This window comes from Leucoraja erinacea, chromosome 15 (genome assembly GCF_028641065.1).
Source record: "Leucoraja erinacea ecotype New England chromosome 15, Leri_hhj_1, whole genome shotgun sequence".
Taxonomy (NCBI): domain Eukaryota; kingdom Metazoa; phylum Chordata; class Chondrichthyes; order Rajiformes; family Rajidae; genus Leucoraja; species Leucoraja erinaceus.
The window spans coordinates 43,451,800-43,476,757 of NC_073391.1; the positions used below are offsets into that span (position 1 = coordinate 43,451,800).

Sequence of the window (24,958 nt, forward strand, 5' to 3'; positions counted from 1 at the left end):
GGCGATCGTACGGCTGTTGTCTGTACGGAGCTCGCATGTTCTCCCCGTGTCTTTGTGGCGTTTTTTTCCGGGTACTACGGTTTCCTCCCACATTCCAAAGTCGTGCAGGTTTGTAGGCTTTTGGGCTTCCAGTGTGTAGAGAAATGTCCCTGGTGTGTCGGACAGAACCAGTGTGAGCCGAAGGGCCTGCTTCCACGCTGTATGTCGAAACTAAACTAAAACCTCGACGATGTTTTGTGACCAAACTTGTAAAATGTTACCCCATACTAGGGTAGCGCGGCGGTAGAGTTGCTGCCTCACAGTGCCAGAGACCCGGGTTCGATCCTGGCCACGGGTGGCTTGGCTATACCGAGTTTGTACGTTCTCCCCGTGACCCGCGTGGGTTTTCTCCGAGATCTTCGGTTTCCTCCCACGCTCCAAAGTTGTGCAGATTTGTAGACGAATTGGCTTGGTTGTAAGTGTAAACCCTACACAGGTCACAAGGAGTGTGTGGGAAGGAACTGCAGATGCTGGTTTGCACGTGAAGATTAGACACAAAATGCTGGAGTTACTCAGCGGGACAGGCAGCATCTGTGGAGCAAAGGAATGGGTGACGTTTTGGGTCGAGTCCCTCCTGTCCCTGGTCATGTGGAGAACGTACAAACTCCAGAGAAATGTAAATGTGAATGGTCCCGTGTGTGTTGTATTATATTCAAATTTATTGTCATTGTCTCAATTAGAGACAAAATGAATTTCCCTTTACAGTCAGTATCATAAAAATAAATATTAAAACATATTAAAAAAATAAAATAGAATTTAAAAAAAAGCACAAACACAGAAAGTCCACGACACAACACAACACAGTGGCACCAATGCGAGCTCCGTACAGACAACAGCCGTACGATCACCCTCTGATATAACATACTGGACACTTGAGAGAGGGTTTTGTTGTCTTATGAATGGAAACGGAACATTGAATTGTATGCCTCATGGTGTGTGTGTGGGGTGGAGTTAATGTGCGGGGATCGCTGGTCGGTGTAGTCTCGGTGGGCTGAGGGGCCTGTTTCCGCGCTGTATGTCCAAAGGAAGGCTGTGGTGGACAATTCACTGGATGTTTTCAAGGGAAAGTTAGATAGAGCGTTCCAGGCTAACGCAATCAAGGGATATGGGGAGAAAGCAGGAACGGTGTACTGATTTTGAATGATCAGCCATAATCATATTACATAGAAACATAGACATAGAGATTAGGTGCAGGAGTAGGCCATTCGGCCCTTCGAGCCTGCACCGCCATTCAATATGATCATGGCTGATCATCCAACTCAGTATCCCGTACCTGCCTTCTCTCCATACCCCCTGATCCCCTTAGCCACAAGGGCCACATCTAACTCCCTCTTAAATATAGCCAACAAACTGGCCTCAACTACCCTCTGTGGCAGAGAGTTCCAGAGATTCACCACTCTCTGTGTGAAAAAAGTTCTTCTCACCTCGGTTTTTAAAGGATTTCCCCCTTATCCTTAAGCTGTGACCCCTTGTCCTGGGCTTCCCTAACATCGGGAACAATCTTCCTGCATCTAGCCTGTCCAACCCCTTAAGAATTTTGTAAGTTTCTATAAGATCCCCTCTCAATCTTCTAAATTCTAGAGAGTATAAACCAAGTCTATCCAGTCTTTCTTCATAAGACAGTCCTGACATCCCAGGAATCAGTCTGGTGAACCGTCTCTGCACTCCCTCTATGGCAATAATGTCCTTCCTCAGATTTGGAGACCAAAACTGTACGCAATACTCCAGGTGTGGTCTCACCAAGACCCTGTACAACTGCAGTAGAACCTCCCTGCTCCTATACTCAAATCCTTTTGCAATGAAAGCTAACATACCATTCGCTTTCTTTACTGCCTGCTGCACCTGCATGCCTACCTTCAATGACTGGTGTACCATGACACATAGGTCTCGCTGCATCTTCCCCTTTCCAATCGGCCACCATTTAGATAATAGTCTGCTTTCCCCGTTTTTGCCACCAAAATGGATAACCTCACATTTATCCACATTATACTGCATCTGCCAAACATTTGCCCACTCACCCAGCCTATCCAAGTCACCTTGCAGTCTCCTAGCATCCTCCTCACAGCTAACACTGCCCCTCAGCTTAGTGTCATCCGCAAACTTGGAGATATTGCCTTCAATTCCCTCATCCAGATCATTAATATATATTGTAAATAGCTGGGGTCCCAGCACTGAGCCTTGCGGTACCCCACTAGTCACTGCCTGCCATTGTGAAAAGGACCCGTTTACTCCTACTCTTTGCTTCCTGTTTGAGATATTGTTTAAGAAAGAACTGCAGATGCTGAAAAAAAAAATCGAACGTGGACAAAAATGCTGGAGAAACTCAGCGGGCGAGGCAGCATCTACGGAGCGAAGGAAATAGGTGATCATAATCATATTGAATGGCGGTGCTGGCTCGAAGGGCCGAATGGCCTACTCCTGCACCTATTTTCTCTGTTTATAAAACAAAAACAACGACAAATAAAACTCCAAAAGAAATCAGGCTTCCCAATGATGCACAACAGAGTAACTTTAATGTATTCACAATTTCACTTTAAAACAGAGTGCCTCGAACAGAGTGTATAAAATTAAAGGGCCTACATCAGTAAGGCATGCATCTTCATCAATGTGGACTCACACACACACCTAGACAGGGTGGACACAAAGGAGGAACACAACACTCACCTAAGTTTCCCGAAGACTCATCTCGGCTCGTCACAACAGCTCGCAATTCTCAGGTGAACTTTTAAGTTATCAAACACACATAGATAAGCCTTTAATGAAGATTTGTGACGGCACTGCACAAAATATTACATGGGAGACACTAACAGTGAAGCAGAATCCCTCCGTTATTCCGAACGTCGCATGATAATCCCGTACAACAGAGAGGCGAGCATGGAACTACATTCCAGTTTAAACCTTCCATGCCCTTCAGGGACAAAACCAAAAAAATCAAAGAACACAGACATTTTAAAAGCTACGGTGAGATTAAAATTAATAGTTGATACTGACCACGGTGGTCAAAGTGACTCAGGACTCTCGTAAATATAGCAGCTTCAGGGTAACAGGTGTAGTCACTACCTTTTGCTTCAAGCGGGTTGTCTTTGCAAAAGTGAACGACACACGCGTGTAAAATGCATCAACTCTGGTGACCAAGCCGTAGTAGTTTCGATAAGAAAGGGGGCCGGGGGTAGGGGTGGGGATGGGGTGGGGATGGGGGGGGGGGGTGTGTGTGTTTGGTTACACCGCACTCCAGCGCTCCCCCCTGCCGCGGGTGTGAGTGCCGACAGGCCGGCCGATCGACCGCGCTGGGATCCTACGCGGCGGATTCGCGGAGCCTGCACGCCACCGCGGTGATGAGGGCCGCCCCCTTTCCGCTGCCGTCTTCCGACAACAGGAACGTCACGTCGCAGTTTGGAGCCAGTTCCCGCACCGTCTCATGCATGATCTTTGAAAAGCTGCAGGGGGGAGAAACAAGGATGTTAAAATTGTACAAGGCATTTGGTAGAGCGGGCTGAAAGATGGCAGATGGAGTTTAATGCTGATAAGTGTGAGGTGCTACATCTTGGCAGGACAAATCAAAATATGACGTTCATGGCAAATGGTAGTGAGTTGAGGAATGCAGTTGAACAGAGGGATCTAGGAATAAATGTGCACAGTTCCCTGAAGGTGGAATATCATGTAGATAGGGTGGTAAAGAAAGCTTTTGGTGTGCTGGCTTTATAAATCAGAGCATTGAGTATAGAAGTTGGGATGTAATGTTTAAAATTGTACAAGGCATTGGTGAGGCCAATTCTGGAGTATGGTGTACAATTTTGGTCGTCTAATTATAGGAAGGATGTCAACAAAACAGAGAGAGTACAGAGGAGATTTACTCGAATGTTGCCTGGGTTTCAGCAACTAAGTTACAGAGAAAGGTTGAACAAGTTAGGGCTTTATTCTTTGGAGCGCAGAAGGTTAAGGGGGGACTTGATAGAGGTCTTTAAAATGACGAGAGGGATAGACAGAGTTGACGTGGATAAGTTTTTCCCATTGAGAGTAGGGAAGATCCAAACAAGAGGACATGACTTGAGAATTAAGGGACAAAAGTTTAGGGGTAACATGAGGGGGAACTTCTTTACTCAGAGAGTGGTAGCTGCGTGGAATGAGCTTCCAGTGGAAGTGGTGGAGGCAGGTTCGATTTTATCATTTAAAAATAAATTGGATATGTATATGGACGGGAAAGGAATGGAGGGTTATGGTCTGAGTGCAGGTAGATGGGACTAGGGGAAAATAAGTGTTCGGCACGGACTTGGAAGGGCCGGGATGGCCTGTTTCCGTGCTGTAATTGTTATATGGTTATAAGGAGGTGAGGAGGGGAGAGGGGGGAGATCTTCAGTCGGAGGGTGGTCAAAGCGTGGAAACGCACAGCTCCACATTCAGGGACAGTTACTTCTCATCCCATCAACAACTAGAGAGCGGTCCTGAGCTGCCATCTTCTACCAAGCAGGAAAAACATCCCCCATGTTGGGGGGAGGGAGCCCAGAACCAGGGGATCACCGTTTAAGAATAAGAGGGAGGCTATTTAAGACTGAGAAGAGGAAAAACTTTTTCAGCCAGAGTTAACAGTGGATCTGTGCAATTCTCTGCCACAGAAGGCAGCGGAGGCCAATTCACTGGATGTTTTCAAGAGAGAGTTAGATATGGCCCTTAGGGCTAACGGAATCAAGGGGTATCGGAAGAAGGCAGGAACGGGGCAGTGATTCTGGATGATCAGTCATGACCATATTGAATAGTGGTGCTGGCTCAAAAGGGCCGAATGGCCTACTCTTGCAGCTAATTTCTATGTTTCTATGTGAGGGGGGGGGAAAGAATTGATAGGAACCTGTTGGGGTACTTATTTTTACACAAAAATGGTGCAGTGTATGGAACAGGCTGCCAGAGGAGGTAGTTGAGGCAGGTGCTGCTCCATCGTTGAAGAAATGCTTAGGTGGATGGGACAGGTTTGGAGGGATATAGGCCAAATGCAGGCAGGTGGGCCTAGTGTAACCATATAACCATATAACAATTACAGCACGGAAACAGGCCATCTCGGCCCTACAAGTCCGTGCCGAACAACAATTTTTTTTTCCCCTTAGTCCACCCTTCCTGAACTCATACCATAACCCTCCCTTCCCTTCTCCTCCACATTCCTATCCAATTTATTTTTTAATGATACCAATGAACCTGCCTCCACCACTTACACTGGAAGCTCATTCCACACCGCTACCACTCTCTGAGTAAAGACGTTCCCCCTCATATTACCCCTAAACTTCTGTCCCTCAAGTGTAGATGGGACACTAGTGTAGATGGCTGGTGTGGGCAAGTTGGGCCGAAGGGGCTGTTTCCATGCTGCGAGGCTCAACGACACTTACTGAGGGTGCAGTTTGTAGAGGGTTCCATCCACTCCGACGGTGATGGCCAGGCGGTCCAAGCCCCGGTTCTCCCGTATCTTGTCCACCACGGCGGCCATTCCGGCCCCGCACAGCTGGCCGGCCCTCCTGGAGACCGCGCCGCACACCTCCTTGACGATGATACTGTCATCGCACGTGCTGTCCAGGCCCAGGTTCTGGAGGATGGCTCGCACCTGGAGCAGGGCCAGGCGGTCACTGCCAAGAAAGTTATTTTTTATAACAATCAAACAATCTTAATAAACAGACAACTCGCAAACGCTTGGTCGACCGGTTCAAAACTCTACTCCTCTGCAAAATCTCCTCCAGGTATGCCTACTTTGAAGAAGTTCTCCTCCCTCTCTCCGGAGACAGTTTAAGAACCTCCTCTCTAACTGCCCCCTCTCTGTGATTCCCCCCTGCCCTCCAACTCTACGACCACATCCTTACCCAGACACTCCTCTTCCTCCTTTTTCCTTTCTTCCCCCCCCCCCACCCCACCCCCGATCAGTCTGAAGAAGGGTTTTGTCCTGAAACGTTGCCTAGTTCCTTCGCTCCATAGATGCTGCTGCACCCGCTGAGTTTCTCCAGCATTTTTGTGTGCCGAATGCACACACACTTGGCTGTCCTCAGTCCACTTCTCTGAACAACATAATTCTATCGTATCATATAGTGTTTTACCATCACCTTAGCACATTCCACAAACATTAGTCATGGTCAGAGGTACAGAGAATACACAGGATGCTACAGGATGCGTCATAACAAAGGCATCGGACATGTGGCACAAGATATCTTACACATTCAAGGCACAGGCCATTTGTCAATGCCCTTTAGTGGAATCAATCTGGGCTTCCTCTCTAGTCAAATGGTAGACAAATATTATAGTCATTCATTATGTCAATACACAGCAACCTGAGGCAAGCCTAGAGTCGCCTTTCTGTATTAACCTACTGGAGAAAAGCCTGATTTGAGACTAAATATATAAGCTGGCCCAGGAATCCATTTAATATTTTCTTATATTTTTAACATAATTCAGCCTTATCATTTGTCGGCCGGGGGGGGGGGGGGGGGCAAGGGTGACAACCAACCTCAGCAGAGCCAAACTTGACGGCCTACTCCTCAATGAAGCCTGAACATCTTCTCTCAGCCCGCCTTTCCTCATCCATGGATCTCCCTCTCCCCTGACATCAGTCTGAAGGGTCTCGACCCGGAAACGTCACCCGTTCCTTTTCTCCAGACACGCTGCCCGTCCCGCTGTGTTACTCCAGCTTTCTGTCTCTTATCTTTGGCCGACGAGATCTTCCCGGTTGCCAAACCCTTTAACCCCCCCCCTCCCCCCCCTCCCATTCCCACACTGGCCTTTCTGTCCAAGGCCACCTCCACTGTCAGGGTGAGGACAAACGCAAATTGGAGGAACAGCGCCTCATATTTCGCTTGTGCAGCTTCCAACCCAGTGGTATGAACATTGACTTCTCTAACTTCATGTAACCCTTGCAATCCCTCTCTCTCCGGCCCTTGTCATAAGGTCATTAGTGATAGGAGTATAATCAGGCCATTCGGCCCATCACATCTACTCCGTCATTCAATCATGGCTGATCTATCTCCCCATTCTAACCCCATTATCCTGCCTGATCCCCATAACTGACACCCGTACTAATCAAGAATCTATCTGAGTTCAAGAATTGAACTGACTTGGCCTCCACAGCCTTCTGTGGCGATGAATTACACAGCTTCACCACCCGCTGACTAAATAAATTTTATCCTAAAAGAACATCCTTTAATTCTGAGGCTATGACCTCTAGTCCTAGACTCTCCCATTAGTGGAACCATCCTCTCCACATCCACTCTATCCAAGCCTTTCACTATTCTGTACGTTTCAATGAGGTGTCCCCTCATTCATCTAAACTCCAGCGAGTACAGGCCCGGTGCTCATGTCATCCTGCAGGTTTCACTATCGTCCCGCTGCGTATAACTGTTTGTATCCACTTGTTATCACCTCTCCCCAGCCAACAATGGACCATTGTGGTCTCCACCATTCCCGTATCATCATTGCTGGCTTTAATTTGTCCTTTTGTGTGCCCTTCGCTAAGGGACCCGCCTGAAGAAGGGTCTCAACCCATTCCTTCTCTCCAGAGATGCTGCCTGTCCCGCTGAGTTACGCCAGCCAGCATTTTGTGTCTTATCTACGGTTTAAACCAGCATCTGCAGTCCTTCCTACACACCCTTCATTCATAGAAACATAGAAAATAGGTGCAGGAGTAGGCCATTCGGCCCTTCGAGCCTGCGCCGCCATTTAATATGATCATGGCTGATCATCCAACTCAGTATCCTGTACCTGCCTTCTCTCCATACCCCCTGATCCCTTTAGCCGCAAGGGCCACATCTAACTCCCTCTTAAATACAGCCAATGAACTGGCCTCAACTGCCTTCTGTGGCAGAGAATTCCAGAGATTCACCACTCTCTGTGTGAAAAATGTTTTCCTCATCTCGGTCCTAAAAGATTTCCCCCTTATCCTTAAACTGTGACCCCCTTGTTTAGGACTTCCCCAACATCGGGAACAATCTTCCTGCATCTAGCCTGTCCAACCCCTTAAGAATTTTGTAAGTTTCTATAAGATCCCCCCTCAATCTTCTAAATTCTAGCGAGTACAAACCGAGTCTATCCAGTCTTTCTTCATATGAAAGTCCCGACATTAATTTGTTCTTTGCACCTCTTGAAAAACTTTAGTTCCCCTCTGCCCCGACTCTCGGTCGGAGGAAGGTGTCTCGACCCGAAACGTCACCTGTTCCTTTTTTGGCCCCGGAGCTGCTGCCTGTCCCGCTGAGATTCTCCAGCCTCAAGAAAGTCGACAACTTACCTTTCAATCTGAGACAGAAACTTTGTTTCAAAGATGCTCCTTGTCTTCAGTCGCTCTGAGATTTGCCCCCGGAACAGGAATCCCCGCCTGGTGAAGTCAATGACCACGTTCCTCACGATCTCTCCCAGGTACATCCCGCTGATCATTTTCTCGTACCTGATCAAGGGCAGAGACAGCAAAACGTTTCAGCCTTTCAGCAACGCGTTCAACCAAAGCATCCCGGTCAGAGTAGCACCTGCCAGAGGGGGTAGTTGAGGCCGGGACTATCCCGACGTTTTACCCAGAGTAGGGGAATCAAGAACCAGAGGACATGGGTTTAAGGTGAGGGTTGCGGAAGATTTAATAGGAACCCAAGGGGCAACTTTTTTTTTACACAAAGGGTGAATTTTACACGAACGAGCTGCCGGAGGCACAGCGGTAGAGATGCTGCCTAATACCCCTGTCCCACTTAGGAAACCTGAACGGAAACCCCTGGAGACTTTGAGCCACACCCAAGGTTTCCGTGCGGTTCCCGGAGGTTTTTGTCAGTCTCCCTACCTGCTTCCACTACCTGCAACCTCCGGCAACCACCTGCAACCTCCAGGAACCGCACAGAAACCTTGGGTGGGGCGCAAAGTCTCCAGAGGTTTCCGTTCAGGTTTCCTTAGTGGGACAGGGGCATTACAGCCGGAGACCCAGGTTCTATCCTGACTACGGGTGCTGTCTGTACAGAGTTTGCACGTTCTCCCCGTGACCTGCGTGGGTTTTCTCCGAGATCTTCGGTTTCCTCCCACACTCCAAAGACGTACAGGTTTGTAGGTTAATTGGCTTGGTAAATGTAAAATAAATTGTAGACTCGTGTTAATGTGCGGGGATCGCTGGTTGGCGCGGACCCGGTGGGCGGGAAGGGCCTGTTTTCACGCCGTATCTCCAAATTTAAAAAAGGAGGAAGTTGAGGAGGGACTGTCGCAACGTTAAAGAAACAGTTATAGACAGGTACGTGGATAGGACAGGTTTAGAAACATAGAAAATAGGTGGAGGAGTAGGCCATTCAGCCCATCGCTACATTCAATATGATCATGGCTGATCATCCAAAATGGTTTGTTGGTATTGCTCACTTTATTGTAAATACGTGATTAGATTTATTTTAGATTTTTTTAATAAAAAGAGTATAAAACGCACTTTTGCTTTCCCATGGTTCAAGGACAGGTCGTCCACAGCGTTGTCGTATTCAGTCCTGATGTCGTCGAGGCAACCGTTGTCACCGAACGCTCCCCACTCCATGTTCACGCACATCAGACCCTCGTCTCCCGGCACTGTCTCCGTGTTCCGCGCCTCTTCCATGTAGCACGTGTTGCTGCCCGTCCCTGAACACACAACAAGTCACATCCCGTTTTAAGATGGCCGCAGCGCAGCGCACCGGCGGAAATTGCAACCCGGAGCTTTAAGTGCCTGTCCCACTGTACGAGTTCATTCCAAGAGCCCTCCCGAGTTTCCCCTGATTCGAACTCGGAGAATTACGGTAATGGCCGCCCGTCGGTACTCGGGGCTCTCGTGGACGTTTTTCAACATGTTGAAAAATCTTCACGAGTCTTCACGGACTTTCCCGAGTACCTGCTGTTAGCGTTACGAGCCTCTAAGAGACGTCCCGAGCTCCGACGTACCCGCTACGTAAAACATAGAAACATAGAAAGTAGGTGCGAGAGCAGACCACCAGGTCCATCGAGCCCGCACCGCCATTCGCTCATGGCTGAACACTAAACAGACACACTTACCCACAAACAGTAGACACAAGACACAGAACACAAGACACTACCCTCCCCTTTATACCGCTATCACCCCTCTCCACCCCAAGAACCTCGTGATCTCCTGGGGGAGGCAAAAAACCGGATAAAAACCCAGGTCCAATTCGGGAAAAAAATCCGGGAAATTCCTCTCCGACCCCAATCTAGGCGATCGACACTTGTCCAGGAGATCACTCAGGTCTTACTATACTAACCATACCTAGGTCCATATCCCTGCCCTCTCCCCGTAGCCCCTTATCCCCTTGGCAGCTAAAAAACCATCTATTTTAGTCTTAAATATATTTAAAGTTTCTGCTTCCACTGCTCCCTGGGGCAGTGAATTCCATAAATTAACCACCCTCGGGGTGAAGAAGTTCTTCCTCATCTCAGTTTTAAAAGAGCCCCCCCTTATTCTGCCAACTATGTCCCCTAGTTCTAATCATTTCCCCCGATCATTGGAACATCCTCGGTGCATCCACCCGATCAAGGCCCCTCACGATCTTATATGTTTCAATGAGATCGCCTCTCATTCTTCTAAACTCCAAAGAGTAGAGTTCCAGCCTACTTAACCTTTCCTCATATGTCAATCCCCTCATTGCAGGAATTAATCTTGTAAACCTTCGCTGCACTGCCTCCAGGGCTAGTACATCCTTTCTTAAGTATGGACCCCAGAACTGTACACAGTATTCCAAATGTGGTCTCACTAATACTGTGTACAGCTGCAGCAAGACCTCCGTGTTTTTATACTCAATCCCCCTAGCAATAAAGGCCAAAACTCCATTGGCCTTCCTGATTGCTTGCTGCACCTGCATACTAACTTTCAGTGATTCATGTACTAATACCCCTAGATCCCTTTGCGTTGCATTACAACGCAGCTCCTCCTCATTTAGAAAATAACTTGCCCTATCATTTTTTTTCCCAAAGTGAATGACTTCACATTTATTAGTATTAAATTTCACATTCTACGTGCTTACCATGAGTTTGATTTTATTTTAAACTCGGGGGAGCTCTTGAATCACCTCGTACAGTTGGACCGGGCCTTTAGGTTAGGATGAAAGGGAGCAACAATGGAGACCCGGCGTGGGGGTGCTTTGAAGGGGGGAGGGGGCAGGGAGAACAATGGTGGCGCAGCGGTAGAGTTGCTGCCTTACAGTGCTGGAGACCCGGTCTCGATCCCTGTCTGTACGGAGTTTGTACGTTCCCCCCCCCGTGGGTTTTCTCCTGAGATCTTTGGTTTCCTCCCACACTCCAAATACGTACGGGTATGTAGGTTAATTGGCTTGGTGTAAGTGTACATTGTCCCTAGCATGTGTAGGATAGTGTTCATGTGCGGGGATCGCTGGTCGGCACGGACTTAGTGGGTCCAAGGGCCTGTTTGCGTGCTGTATCTCTAAAACAAAAATACAATGGAGGACCGGCATGGGGAGGGGGCGCCGTGAGGTGGGGGGGGGAACAAAAGCGGACCTGGGGCGGTACAAGTTGTCACGTTATAGGGGGAGAATTAGTCCATTTAGCCCCTTTTAAGAGAGAGCTAGATAGGGCTCTTACAAATAGCAGTCAGGGGATATGGGGAGAAGGCAGGAACTGGGTACTGATTGAGGATGATTAGCCATGAAGGGGGGGGGGGGGGGGGGGGGGGGGGGGGGGGGGGGGGGGGGGGGGGGGGGGGGGGGGGGGGGGGGGGGGGGGGGGGAAGGGGGGGGGGCATGAATCGGGCTGATCGAAGGGCTCGAATGCCTGCACTGTTGTCTATTGAATATCATGGCTCATCTCTGCCTCGTAATGCCACAAATGATCCCATTGTCCTGCCTTCTCCCCATCACCGTTTGACGACCGTTCTCATCAAGAATGTGTCTATCTCTGCCTTAAAAGATACTGTGTATACTGTGTAACTTTGTCAGTGCCCTTTATGCGGTGACTATTTGAATACCTCGCGTATGCAGGTCAAGAATTTCACATGTGACAATAAAGTATTTATTCATTCATTCATAGATGCGGGGGATTCGAGAACCGGGGTGCGTATGTTTAAGGCGAGGGGGAGGGGGGGGGAAGGTTTAATGGGAACCGAATGGCGTGGAATGGGATTTGTGTGGATGGATGAAGGAGGATGAGGGGTGATCTTACAGAGGGGTACAGAATCAAAAGTGGAATAGATCGGGTGAATGCTCCTATTGGTGGCAACTGGTGGTTTACAGAGGAAAGACACGAGAATGTTGCCAGGGCTCGAGGGTCTGAGCTGTAGGGAGAAGATGAGCAGGCAGGGACACTATTCTTTGGAGCGCGGGAGGATATAATGTATGCAGCGGTGTATAAAATCACGAGAGGAACAGATAGGGTGACGCGCAGAGCCTTTTGCCTAGAGTCGGGGAATCGAGAACCAGAGCACATGGGATTACGGTGAGGGGGGAAAGATTTAATAGGAAGCTCAGAGTATATTTTTCACATAAAGGGTGGTCGTTTAATGGGACGAGCTACTGGAGGAGGTAGTTGAGGCAGGTGCTATTGCAAGAGGAACATTGAGGCAGGTACATGGCTAGGACAGGTTTAGAGGGACATGGGCCAAATGTAAGCAGGTGGGACTAGTGTAGGTGGGGCATGTTGGTCAGCATGGGCAGGTTGGGCCGAAAGGCCTGCTTCCACGCTGTTTGTCTCTATGAACATCGCCCTTCAGCCCAACATGCCCATGGCGACAGAGACGCCATCCCGGACATCTGAATCAGGGAACCATGCATGTGTACTTCTAGAACATTCTCTCCCACAAAACTCTCCAGGGCGCTACCACTGGCTGCGCACGTCCTGCCCTGGTTTGGCGTTCCAACCCCGCACACCAGCTGGAAACTTTGGAGTCTTTTAACTCAGTTTTTCCCCCTCTCTCTCGCTCTCTCTCTCTCCCCTAAGATGCTGACTGTCCGGCTGAGTGTTTTTAATACTTTTGTGTTTTTTAAATATTTTTACCACCAAGCCCTGGTGATTTGTTGTGCCGGAACGGGCCGAATGCAGACGGGGTTGACAATATGTTACTCACCAACGATCATACCAACTTCACACAGAGGATCTTCATAGGCGCAGGTCATCATTGTCCCAACTGTGTCGTTCACAATGGACACAATATCCAGCTCAAACTCCTGGAAGGAAAAGGAATCGCAAAGAGTTTTAGTCGGAGAGTTGTGCGAGTCTGTGGAATTCTCTGCCTCAGAGGGCGGTGGAGGCCGGTTCTCTGGATACTTTCACGAGAGAGCTAGATAGGGCTCTTACAAGATAGCGGAGTCAGGGGATATGGGGAGAAGGCAGGAACTGGGTACTGATTGAGGATGATCAGCCATGATCACATTGAATGGCGGTGCTGGCTCGAAGGGCCGAATGGCCTACTCCTCCTGCACCTGTTGTCTATTTGAATATCATGGGATTCCTCCCTGCTGTCGTAATGCCACAAATATCAACCTCATTCAGACTTCCCGACCTGAAACGTCGCCATTCCATGTGCTCCAGAAACGCTGCCTGACCCGCTGAGTTCATCCAGCATTTTGTGTCTTCTCTGGCGACTTGTTTGACCCTCTGAGTGAAAACGTTGCCCCTCAGTTAAATCTCTCCTCACATCCAAGATCGGTGGTCCATTGACCTCAAACATTCAAGACCGATTTCTCGCGAGCAATTTCTTAACGTTCGGCAGGCTTGAAACAAAGCAGCCTCCCTCCCTCCCAGACATGACATGAATTCTTTAAGTTGATGCAAGGACCTGCTGATGATGGAATCTGGCGTGGAACACACACAGCGTTGCAGCAACTCCCTGGGTCAGGCAGCAGCTGTGGAGAATGTGGAGAGGTGGCATTTTGGGTCGGACACCTATAGAAACATAGAAAATAGAAAATAGGTGCAGGAGTAGGCCATTCGGCCCTTCGAGCCTGCACCGCCTTTCGATATGATCATGGCTGATCATCCAACTCAGTATCCCATCCCTGCCTTCTCTCCATACCCCCTGATCCCTTTAGCCACAAGGGCCACATCTAACTCCCTCTTAAATATAGCCAATGAACTGGCCTCAGCTACCTTCTGTGGCAGAGAATTCCACAGATTCACCACTGTGTAAAAAATGATTTTCTCATCTCGGTCCTAAAAGACTTTCCTCTTATCCTTAAACTGTGACCCCAAGTTCTGGACTTCCCCAACATCGGGAATAATCTTCCTGCATCTAGCCTGTCCAACCCCTTAAGAATTTTGTAAGTTTCTATAAGATCCCCTCTCAATCTCCTAAATTCTAGAGAGTATAAACCAAGTCTATCCAGTCTTTCTTCATAAGACAGTCCTGACATCCCAGGAATCAGTCTGGTGAACCGTCTCTGCACTCCCTCCAAGGCAATAGAAGGGCCGAGATGGCCTGTTTCCGTGCTGTAATTGTTATATGGTTATATGGCAAGGGCAAGTTGGGCCGAAGGGCCTGTTTCGGTACTATATGAATTTGTGACTCTATAAAGAAATAAAAGTCTAAATGAATGAAGGAAGAAGCACTGATTGGAACTTGTTTACTTACGTCCCTTCTTTTGATGGCATCACGTAGCATAGTAACCACATCCTCTCCCTCACAATCCGTCGCCTTGAAGCCTTTCGTCCATTTAAGAAGAATGCCCTGACAAAGACAAAGGGAAATCAAAGTATCATTTCACCGTTAACGTAAAAATAATTTTCAAAATGAGAAAATAGTTCAGTTCTGTTCAGTTTCTTTTCTTGTCCCGCGTACAGGGAAAAGCCTTTTGTCGCGTGCTGTGTGTTCAGCCGAGCCATTTACAGTTGCACAGATACATGATAAGGGAATAACGTTAAGTGGAAGGTAAAACCGATCAAGGATAGTCCGAGGGTCACCAATGAGGTAGATAGTAGTTCTGCTCCACTCTCTGGTTGTGGTCGGATGGTTCAGTTGGGAGGTCGATGGTAGATACATAGAAAGACCCCCTGCAATCAACATTGTGTTGTGCAAGGGCGACGTCGTTAGGAAAGGCACTGGGTGAACAGAGTATAAACCATCTGAGGAAAGTCCAAATCTGAGGAAAGACATTCTTGCCATAGAGGGAGTACAGAGAAGGTTCACCAGACTGATTCCTGGGATGGCAGGACTTTCATATGAAGAAAGACTGGATAGACTCGGCTTGTACTCGCTAGAATTTAGAAGATTGAGGGAAGATCTTAAAGAAACTTACAAAATTCTTAAGGGGTTGGACAGGCTAGATGCAGGAAGATTGTTCCCGATGTTGGGGAAGTCCAGAACAAGGGGTCACAGTTTAAGGATAAGGGGGAAATCTTTTAGGACCGAGATGAGGAAAAAACATTTTTCACACCGAGAGTGGTGAATCTGTGGAATTCTCTGCCACAGAAGGTAGTTGAGGCCAGTTCATTGGCTATATTTAAGAGGGAGTTAGATGTGGCCCTTGTGGCTAAAGGGATCAGGGGGTATGGAGAGAAGGCAGGGATGGGATACTGAGTTGGATGATCAGCCATGATCATATTGAATGGCGGTGCAGGCTCGAAGGTCCGAATGGCCTACTCCTGGGCTATGATAAGGAAGCACAAAATGGACCAGGATAAGAATTTGGGATTGTTTTAGCGAGATTGGATATACAGCACAGAAACAGGCCCGTTAGCCCGGAGAGTCCACGCCGACCATCGATCACCCAACAGTTTAATTTATTGTCACGTGCACCGAGGTACATCAAAAAGCTTTTTTGTTGTGTGTTATCCAGTCAACGGAACGACTGTATGTGATTGCAATCAAGCCGTCCACAACGTACAGTTACACGATAAAGGGGAACAATAGACACAAAATGCTGCAGTAACTCAGCGGGACAGGCAGCATCTGTGGAGAACAGGGATGGGTGACGTTTCGGACTGAAGGAGGGTCTCGACCCGAAAACGTCACCCATTCCTTCTCTCCAGAGATGCTGCCTGTCCCGCTGAGTTACTCCAGCATTTTGTGTGTATCTTCGGTTGCAACTACCGTCTGCAGTTCCTTCCTATACATGATGAAGGGAATGTCGTTTAGTGCAAGATAAAGTCCAGCAAAGTCCAATTCAAGAGACCCGGGTTCGATCCCGGTTACGGGTGCTGTCAGTATGGAGTTTGCATGTCCCCACCGTGACCACGTGGGTTTTCACCGGGTGATTCGGTGTCCTCCCGCACTCTAAAGATGTACAGCTTTGTAGATCAGTTGGCGCTGGTAAAATTGTAAATTGTCCCTCGATTGCAGGACAGTGCGAGCGTACGGGGTTGGCATGGTCCGTTTCCGTGCTGTATCTCTGATTTTCTTCCACATTGCTCCATCGGGAATGTTACAGGGGACTGACATAATTTGATGCATATCTGGTAAGCAAATCACACCAGAAGTGGAGTCACGACTCGCGACTCAATGCCAGGAATTGCGGACTGACAAATGGCTGTTATTTCGAATGATTACATCATTAAATTCCTCCACGCCAAAATTGAACCACCTTGTGAGCAGTTTTGGGCCACGTATCTGAGGAAGGAGGCGCTGGCCTGGGGAGAGGGCCCAGAGTTCACTTATGATTAGCGTTTGACGGCACTGGGCCTGTACTCGCTGGAGGATGAGTGGGGGACCTCATTGAAACTTCCCAAATAGTGAAAGGCCTGGATAGAGTGGATGTGAGATGATGTTTTCACCAGTGGGAGAGTCTAGAAACTCAGAATTAAAGGACGTACCTTTAGAAAGGAGGGGAGGAGGAATTTCTTTAGCCAGAGGGTGGTGAATCTGTGGAATTCATTGCCACAGACGGCTGGCTGTGGAGGCCAAGTCAATAGATATTTTTTAGGCGGAGATCCTTGATTAGTATGGGTGTCGGGGGTTATGGGTAGAAGGAAGGGGAATGAGGTTGAGAGGGAAAGATGGATCAGCCAGGATTGAATGGCGGAGTAGACCTGATGAGCCAAATGGCCTAATCTGAATCTTATAAATCCAAGGCTACACGGATAGGACAGGTTTGGAGGGATATGGACCGAGTGCAGTCAGGTGGGACTAGTGTAGCTGGGACATTGTTGGCAGGTAGGCGGCGCGGCTCTGGCCAGCAGCGGCCTCCGCAGTCTGTCCGCGTTTTTATTATTTTCTGTCTGTGTTTTAATGTAGTTTTTGTTATTTTTTGTTGGGGTGTGTGTGTGGGGGGGGGGAAACTTTTAAAATCTCTCCCTGCACTGGAGACCCGACCTTTTTCTCGTCGGGTTTCCGTTGTCGTTGGGGCCGCAACGAGGAGCGGCCTCCAACAGGAAGAAGCCGGGGACTCTGGTGCTACTCACCGTCGCCGTCGCGGGGCTGGCCGAGTCCGGAGCGGTTGGAGCGGTGGAGGAGCGCTGCTGCTGCTGCTGCTGCTGCTGCTGCTGCTGCTGCTGCTGCCGATGCCGCTGCTGAGTCGGAGGCTGCTGCTGCGGGTCTGCGGACAGCGGCGCCGGGAGCCCGCGGATCCCTGGAGAGAGACCGCTTTTCGGGGCTCCTGCAACGGCGAATTCTCCCGCCCGTGTTGCGGGGTTGAAGAGCTCCTGGAGCGGGGCCTGACTACACCGCCCCGCGCGGCTGGAATGGCCGCGGGACTTTGCGAGCGCACACCGGGGGCTCCAACATCAAGACCCGGTGTGCGACCTCGCACCACCCGGCGTGGCTTCAATGGCCGCGGGACAATCGCCATCGCCAGCCGGGGGCTTTGACTTTGACTCTGACATCGGGGGGGGGGAGAGTGCAGTGGAGAGATAAGTTTTTTTTTTTTGGCCTTCCATCACAGCGATGTGATGGATGTTTATGTAAAATGTAATTATGTTGTGTCTGGGTCTATTTGTGTGTAATGTATGGCTGCAGAAACGGCATTTCGTTTGGACCTCTAGGGGTCCAAATGACAATTAAATTGACTCTTGACTCTTGAGGTGTGGGCAAGTTGGGAAGAAGGACCTGTTTACACACTGTATCACTCTATGGGTCAGCAACCCACGTTGGAGGGAGCAATGGCACACAGTTTCCGTTTCAAAGTGTTTCACTTGCCTCGTCCAAACTCTTCTGTTCGCAGGGAAAGGAAAAGGTGAATCCGAGCGGAAGTCGGGCCCCCTTCATGCCCATGTAGTCGAGGAAGTCCGAGATACAATGGACAATGTGGTCAAAGAGCTGGGAATGAGAAGAAACAATCACACACAGAAACATAGACAATAGGTGCAGGCCCTTCAAACCAGTACCGCCATTCAATATAATCTTGGCTGATCAGTACCCTGTTCCTGCTTTCTCCCCATATCCTTTGGTTCCGTTAGCCCCAAGAGCTAAATCTAACTCTCTCTTGAAAACATCCAGTGAATTGGCCTCCACTGCCTTCTGTGGCAGGTAATTCCACAGATTCACAACTCTCTGTGTTAAAACGTTTTTCCTCATCTCAGTCCTAAATGGCCGACCCCTTGTTCTTAAACTGTGACCCCTGGTTCTGGACTCCCCCAACGGTTAATATCAGTAGATGCTCAGCACACATTCAGCACGATACCCCTCCAGACACTTCTTTTAGTTTAAATCGGCATCTGCAGTTCCTTCCTCAAGTTTAGTTTTAGTTTAGTTTAGAGATGCAGCGCGGAGACGGGCCCTTCGGCCCATCGAGCCCATGCCGACATTGATCGCCGCACACATTAACACTACTCTACTCACACTGGGGACAATTTTACATTCGTACCAAGCCAATTAACATACAATCCTGTACGTCTTTGATGTGTGGGAGGAAACTGGAGCTCCTGGAGGAAACCTACGCAGGTCACGGGGAGAACGTACAAACTCCGTACAGACACGCACCCGTAGTCAGGATCGAACCCGGGTCCCTGCCGCTGTAAGGCAGCAACTCTACCGCTCGTTGCACCACGGTGCCGTCCGTTTTGGGTTTATTTTTGAGATTAAGTAAGAACAAAATGTAATTCATTTATTAGTAGAGATCGGGGAGATGCAGAGAGTCTTTCACCCAGAGAAGGGGAATCGAGAACTAGAGGACATAGGTTTAAGGTGAGCGACGGGGAAGATTTAATAGGAACCCGAGGGGCAACTTTTTTTACACAAAAAGATGGGTGAATGGAACGAGCAGCTGGAGGAGGTAGTTGAGGCAGGTGCTATCACGATATTTAGATAGGTATACGGATAGGACAGGTTTAGAGGGATAAGGGCCAAACGCAGGCAGGTGGGACTAGTGTAGATGGGTCATGTTGGTCAGCATGGGCAAATCAGGCCAAAGGGACAGTTTTCACGCTGTTTGACTCGATGACCCGGGTTCGATCCCGACCTCTGTGTGGAGTTTGCACGTTTCACCTGTGACTGCGTGGGATTCCTCCGGGTGCTCCAGTTTCCTCCCCACATCCCAAAGACGTGCGGGTTTTGTAGGTTAATAGGCCTCTGGAAGATTGGCCCCTTGGTGTGTGGGGAGTGGATGAGAAAGTAGGATAGCAATAGAAGAGGTTGTGAAGGAGTTTCTTCCCGAGGCAATTCGGACTGTGAAACGCCTATCTCACCAGTATCTCTAAAGTGTACAGAACGTTTTTCCTTCTGAGGGAGCGGTTTTATTATGTAAAATAATCTGGAATGTTATGATTGTGTTCAATAGGCAGTTTTTGTTTGGTTGTTTTTGTTGTTCCGCGAGCATTGCCACTTTCATTTCACTGCACATCTCGTATGTGTATGTGACAAATAAACTTGACTTGACTTGACTTGACTTGACTTGGATAGCACATAGGACTAGTGTGGACGGGTGATCGATATCGGCGTGGACTCGGTCGGCTGAAGGGCCTGTTTCCACGCTGTATCTCTAAAGTAAACTAAACTGTTTGGTCAGATCCTGCTGAGGGAGCGGTTCTGTGTTTCAGCTAATGGGATATTAATCTGGAATCTAAACACAGGATCACTCAATGGAGGCAGTTTCGGCTGAATGTTGTTTACATTTTGATATGGGGCCTGTTACAGGCACCAGGAGCTCCCTGCTGTTTATCAGGGTGATGAAGGCCGACTGTTCTTTGTTCAAAGCTCTACACATGCCAATACCTATCTTTGACCCACCGAGTCCGCGCCGACCAGCGATCACCCTGCACACTAGCACTATCCCACACGCCAGGGACAATCTTACAAGTTTACTGTTCACGGGGAGAACGTACTAACCCCATCCGTAGTCGGGATCGAACCTGGGTCTCCGGCGCTGTGAGGCAGCAACTCTACCGCTGCGCCACCGTGCCGCCCTCATACCTCGTTGGTCGGCGTGGACACGTTGGGCCGAGGGGCCCGTTTCCGCGCTGTATCTCTAAACGCGACCAACTTTCAGGCAACCGATTTGCCGAGATGGCGGCTTACCTCTTCCCCCGTCCCTTGCATGACCTCCAAGGGGATGGCGTAGATCTTGTTGTGCATCTCCACCGATCGCCTTTTGCCGCTGCGGATTTTCACGAGCAGAACGCGGAAGTTGGTCCCTCCGAGATCAAGAGCCACAAAGTCTCCATTTTCTGTGAACAAAATTTGAAGCAATTTAACAACACGTTATTGTTGCTGCTTGGTTTTACGTCGACGTGTGATTTTTGGTTGGAAAGGCATCCAATCGCATCCTGGTTTGGGGAACACGGGCTGCAAAGGGGCGCAGTGGTAGAGCACAGCCCCAGAGATGCTGACTACGGGCGCTGTCTGTACGGAGTTTGTACGCTCCCCCCGTGACTGCGTGGGTTTTCCCTGGGTGCTCCGGTTTCCTCCCGCACTCCAAAGACGCACAGATTTGTAGGTTAATTTGGCTTTGGTCAAATATTTGACTTTTGCAGAAATGTTACTGCCTTACAGCGCCAGAGACATGGGTTTGATCCTGACTACGGGAGCTGCCTTGCGGAGTTTGCACGTTCTTCCCGGGCGCTCCGGTTTCTTCCCACAGTCCAAAGATGTGCAGGCTTGTAGGTTAATGGCTTCTCGAAATTGTTCCTAGGATAATGCTCGTGTAAGGGGATCGCTGGTCGGCACAGACTCGGTGGGCCGAAGGGCCTCTTTTTCCACGCTGTATCTCTAAACTAAACTAACACCAGGACGTCTGGAACAGAATCTAATACTAACAAGCACATAGATGCGGGGCTGAGGACAATGTCCAGAGTTTGTCCCATCCTTCGCTGTTTCTGCTACCACTCACTTTGTAGTAGTGTAGGATAGTTTAGTTTAGAGATACAGCATGGAAACAGGCCCTTCTGCCCACCGACCAGCGATCCCTGCACATTAACACCATCCTATACACGTAAGGAACAATTTACACATACACCAGGCCAATTAACCTACAATTAAAACCTCTTAGGAGTGTGGGAGGAAACTGAAGATCTTGGAGAGAACCAACGCGGTCACGGGGAGAACGTGCAAACTCCGTACAGACAACACCGGTAATCGGGATCGAACCCGGGTCTCCGGCATTGAGGCAGCAACTCTATCGCCGCACCTTAGTGTTATAAACAATAGACAATAGGTGCAGGAGTAGGCCATTCGGCCCTTCAAGCCAGCACCGCCATTCAATGTGATCATGGCTGATCATCCCCAATCAGTACCCCGTTCCTGCCTTCTCCCCATATCCCCCGACTCCGCTATTTTTAAGAGCCCTATCTAGCTCTCTCTTGAAAGCATCCAGAGAACCTGCCTCCACCACCCTCTGAGGCAGAGAATTCCACAGACTCACCACTCTCTGTTGATGTCAGCGTGCGGGGATCGTTGGACGGTGCGGACTCAATGGGCCGAAGGGCCTGTTTCCGCGCTAAAGTCTAAAGTAAATGTCTGTGTGTAACTGGGTACCTGTTCTGTCTGGGGTGCTGCGGACTCAGTGGGCCAAGGGGCCAAGGGGCCTGTTTCCGAGCTCAAGTCTAAAGTTTGTGTGTGTCGGGGTACCTGTTCCGTCTGGGGTGCTGCGCACGAAGGTGGGCAGCATTTTCACCGTGGCCGCCTCGTGGGTTTTCTTCTGCAGCCCCATCTCCATCTCCTTCCTCAACCTCCCCTTCACCTCGAACAGCTGCTCTCGGGTGAGGGTGAAGGTGGCGAGCGTCTTGTCCATCTCCTTGCGCTGCGAGACCAGCCTCTCGGCCACCGCCGTCACCATGGCGGCCCCCTTGCCGCTGCCGCTCTCCGAGAGCAGGAACCGCACCTCGCAGTCGGGCACCAGGCGCCGCACCGTCTTCTGGAAGCGCCGAGCAAACCTGCAAAAGAGACGGCACACAAAATGGCGGTCGGTGTTGCCTTTTGGTCGTGAGAAGGCCCCTCCCCCCTCCAGCGATGGTCCCTCTACGCAGGGATTCTCCCCCTCTACATCGGGGACCTGGGGTGGAGGGCACCGCACCAAGGAGTCCCGTGCATTCTGTTTCTCTCGCGGTTCACAGACTCGCCAGCCAAGTTTGCGGGCTGGACGTGTCTGTATTCCACGTCCACATGGAGTGCGTGAGGTTGCAGCCCCTGATTCAATGTCTAAAGAGGCTGCTCCTTGCCTTGTGGCTGCACTTCACACCCACCACCCCCATCTTTGGACCCCCTGTGCGGAGGGGAGAGGGTAGGGGCCAGGACAAGCTGGACATCCGCGAGTCACGGCGCCAGGCGTGCAGGTTTGTAGGTTAATTGGTTTGGTAAAGTTATAAACTGTACCCAGTGTGTTAGTGTGCGTGGGTCGCTGGTCGGCGTGGACACGGCGAGCCAAAGGGCCCGTTTCCCCACCGTATCTCTAAATTAAACCACACGGGGTCAGTTTATCAAAAAAAAACGGTTAACTGTTTGGGAACAGTTTGCTAAACCACGGTGGCGAAGATCAGCTCGTGAACTAGGCAACGCAGCGCCTTTATCACCTCAGGCAAGTGAGGAAATTCAGAGTGTCTCCGAGGATCCTCCAGTGCTTCTACGCAGCGGCTGTGGAAAGCATCTTGTCCGGGAACATTACCATCTGGTTTGGGAATTGCTCTGCCCAGGACAAGAAGGCTCTGCAGAGAGTAGTGCGTTCGGCCGAACGCACTATGGGAACTTCACTCACCCCCCTGCAGGAACTATACAACAGGAGGTGCAACTCCAGAGCAAATAAAATCGTGGGAGACCCCATCCACCCCTGCAACGGACTGTTCCAGCTGCTACGGTCAGGCAAACGCCTCCGTTGCCATGCGGTGAGAACGGAGAGGTTGAGAAGGAGTTTCTTCCCAGAGGCAATTCGGACTGTAATCGCCTATCTCACCAGCGACTAACTCTACTGAACGTTTTTCCTTCCATTATTTATTATGTAAAAGAATATGTGTGTTATGATTGTGTTTATAATTTGTCTTTTGCACAAACGTCCGCGAGCATTGCCACTTTCATTTCACTGCACATCTCGTATGTGTATGTGACAAATAAACTTGGCTTGACTTGACTTGAACTCAAGGTTACAACTGATAGGACCTTGGACAGAACTGTGAACAATGGTCCCTTCATAGTGAGCGGTGCTCGATACATCCCAATCACCCGGTGTAGATAAGGAGCCCTGTTTATCAGCAGTGTGTTCTGTGTGAAAGTCGGACATTCAATGTCCCAGTGCCTTTTGTCTGCTAGTCATTTTCAGCCTTCCGTCTTTTAGTTGAACTCCATAGCTTCTTTGTTGTGGGAAGGAACAGCAGATGCTGGTTTGGACCGAAGATCAGACACAAAATGCTGGGGTAACTCAGCGGGAAAGGACACAGCGGTAACTCTGGATAGAATTCCTCGTATCCACTCCTTCAATCCCAGAGAAGCTGCCCGTCCCGCTGGGTTACACCAGTATTTTGTGTCTCTCCGTGGTTTCTTTGCTTCGTTAGCTATGGTATGCCCAGGGTACACAAAAATGCTGGAGAAACTCAGCGGGTGCAGCAGCATCTATGGAGCGAAGGAAATAGGCAACGTTTCGTCCCGAAACGTTGCCTATTTCCTTCGCTCCATAGATGCTGCTGCACCCGCTGAGTTTCTCCAGCATTTTTGCCTACCTTCGATTTTCCAGCATCACCAGTTCCTTTTTAAACACATATGGTATGTCCAGTTTTTTTTAAAGTTTAGTTTAGAGGTACAGCATGGAAACAGGCCCATCGGCCCACCGAATCCGCGCCGACCAGCGATCCCCGCACACTAACACTGTCCTACACGCACTGGCAACAGGTTACAAATTTACCAAGCCAATTGCTCCCACACGCCAAAGACAAGCAGGTTTGTAAGTCGCTTGGCTGCTGTGAACTGTCCCCAATTGGTAGGACATTGCTCGCGTATGAGGTGATCGCTGGCCGGCGCGGACTCGGTGGGCCGAAGGGCCTGTTTTCATGCTGAATCTCTAACGTAAATGATAAAGCGTGCCTGGAACATGCTGCCAGGGGTGGCGATGGAGGCAGCTACAACAGTGGCGTTTAAGAGGCCTTTGGACAGGCCCGGGTATGCAGGGAATGGAGGCGCATGGATCACATGCAGGAGGAGGAGATTCATTTAATTTGTCATAGAAACATAGAAATTAGGTGCAGGAGTAGGCCATTCGGCCCTTCGAGCCTGCACCGCCATTCAATATGATCATGGCTGATCATCCAACTCAGTATCCCGTACCTGCCTTCTCTCCATACCCTCTGATCCCCTTGGCCACAAAGGCCACATCTAACTCCCTCTTAAAAATAGCCAATGAACTGGCCTCAACTACCCTCTGTGGCAGAGAGTTCCAGAGATTCACCACTGTGTGAAAAAAGTTCTCCTCATCTCGGTTTTAAAGGATTTCCCCCTTATCCTTAAGCTGTGTCCCCTTGTCCTGGACTTCCCCAACATCGGGAACAATCTTCCTGCATCTAGCCTGTCCAACCCCTTAAGTATTTTGTAAGTTTCTATAAGATCCCCTCTCAATCTCCTAAACTCTAGAGAGTATAAACCAAGTCTATCCAGTCTTTCTTCATAAGA

The 24,958-nt window shown here is 49.5% G+C and overlaps 1 protein-coding gene across 1 annotated transcript in view; it reads right to left on the reverse strand.

Moving 5' to 3' along the window:
- Positions 1 to 2,533: 2,533 nt before the first annotated feature.
- hk1 (hexokinase 1) overlaps positions 2,534 to 24,958 on the reverse strand; it is a 62,736-nt gene continuing 40,311 nt past the window's right edge. The window contains exons 10-18 of the mRNA XM_055647305.1: positions 21,938 to 22,242; positions 20,390 to 20,538; positions 18,074 to 18,193; positions 14,576 to 14,671; positions 13,073 to 13,172; positions 9,444 to 9,630; positions 8,285 to 8,440; positions 5,412 to 5,645; positions 2,534 to 3,476 (exon numbers count right to left, since the gene is read on the reverse strand). Of these exons, the coding sequence (XP_055503280.1) occupies positions 3,335 to 3,476; positions 5,412 to 5,645; positions 8,285 to 8,440; positions 9,444 to 9,630; positions 13,073 to 13,172; positions 14,576 to 14,671; positions 18,074 to 18,193; positions 20,390 to 20,538; positions 21,938 to 22,242 (1,489 nt within the window). The 3' untranslated portion in view covers positions 2,534 to 3,334. The remainder of the gene's footprint in view (positions 3,477 to 5,411; positions 5,646 to 8,284; positions 8,441 to 9,443; positions 9,631 to 13,072; positions 13,173 to 14,575; positions 14,672 to 18,073; positions 18,194 to 20,389; positions 20,539 to 21,937; positions 22,243 to 24,958) is intronic.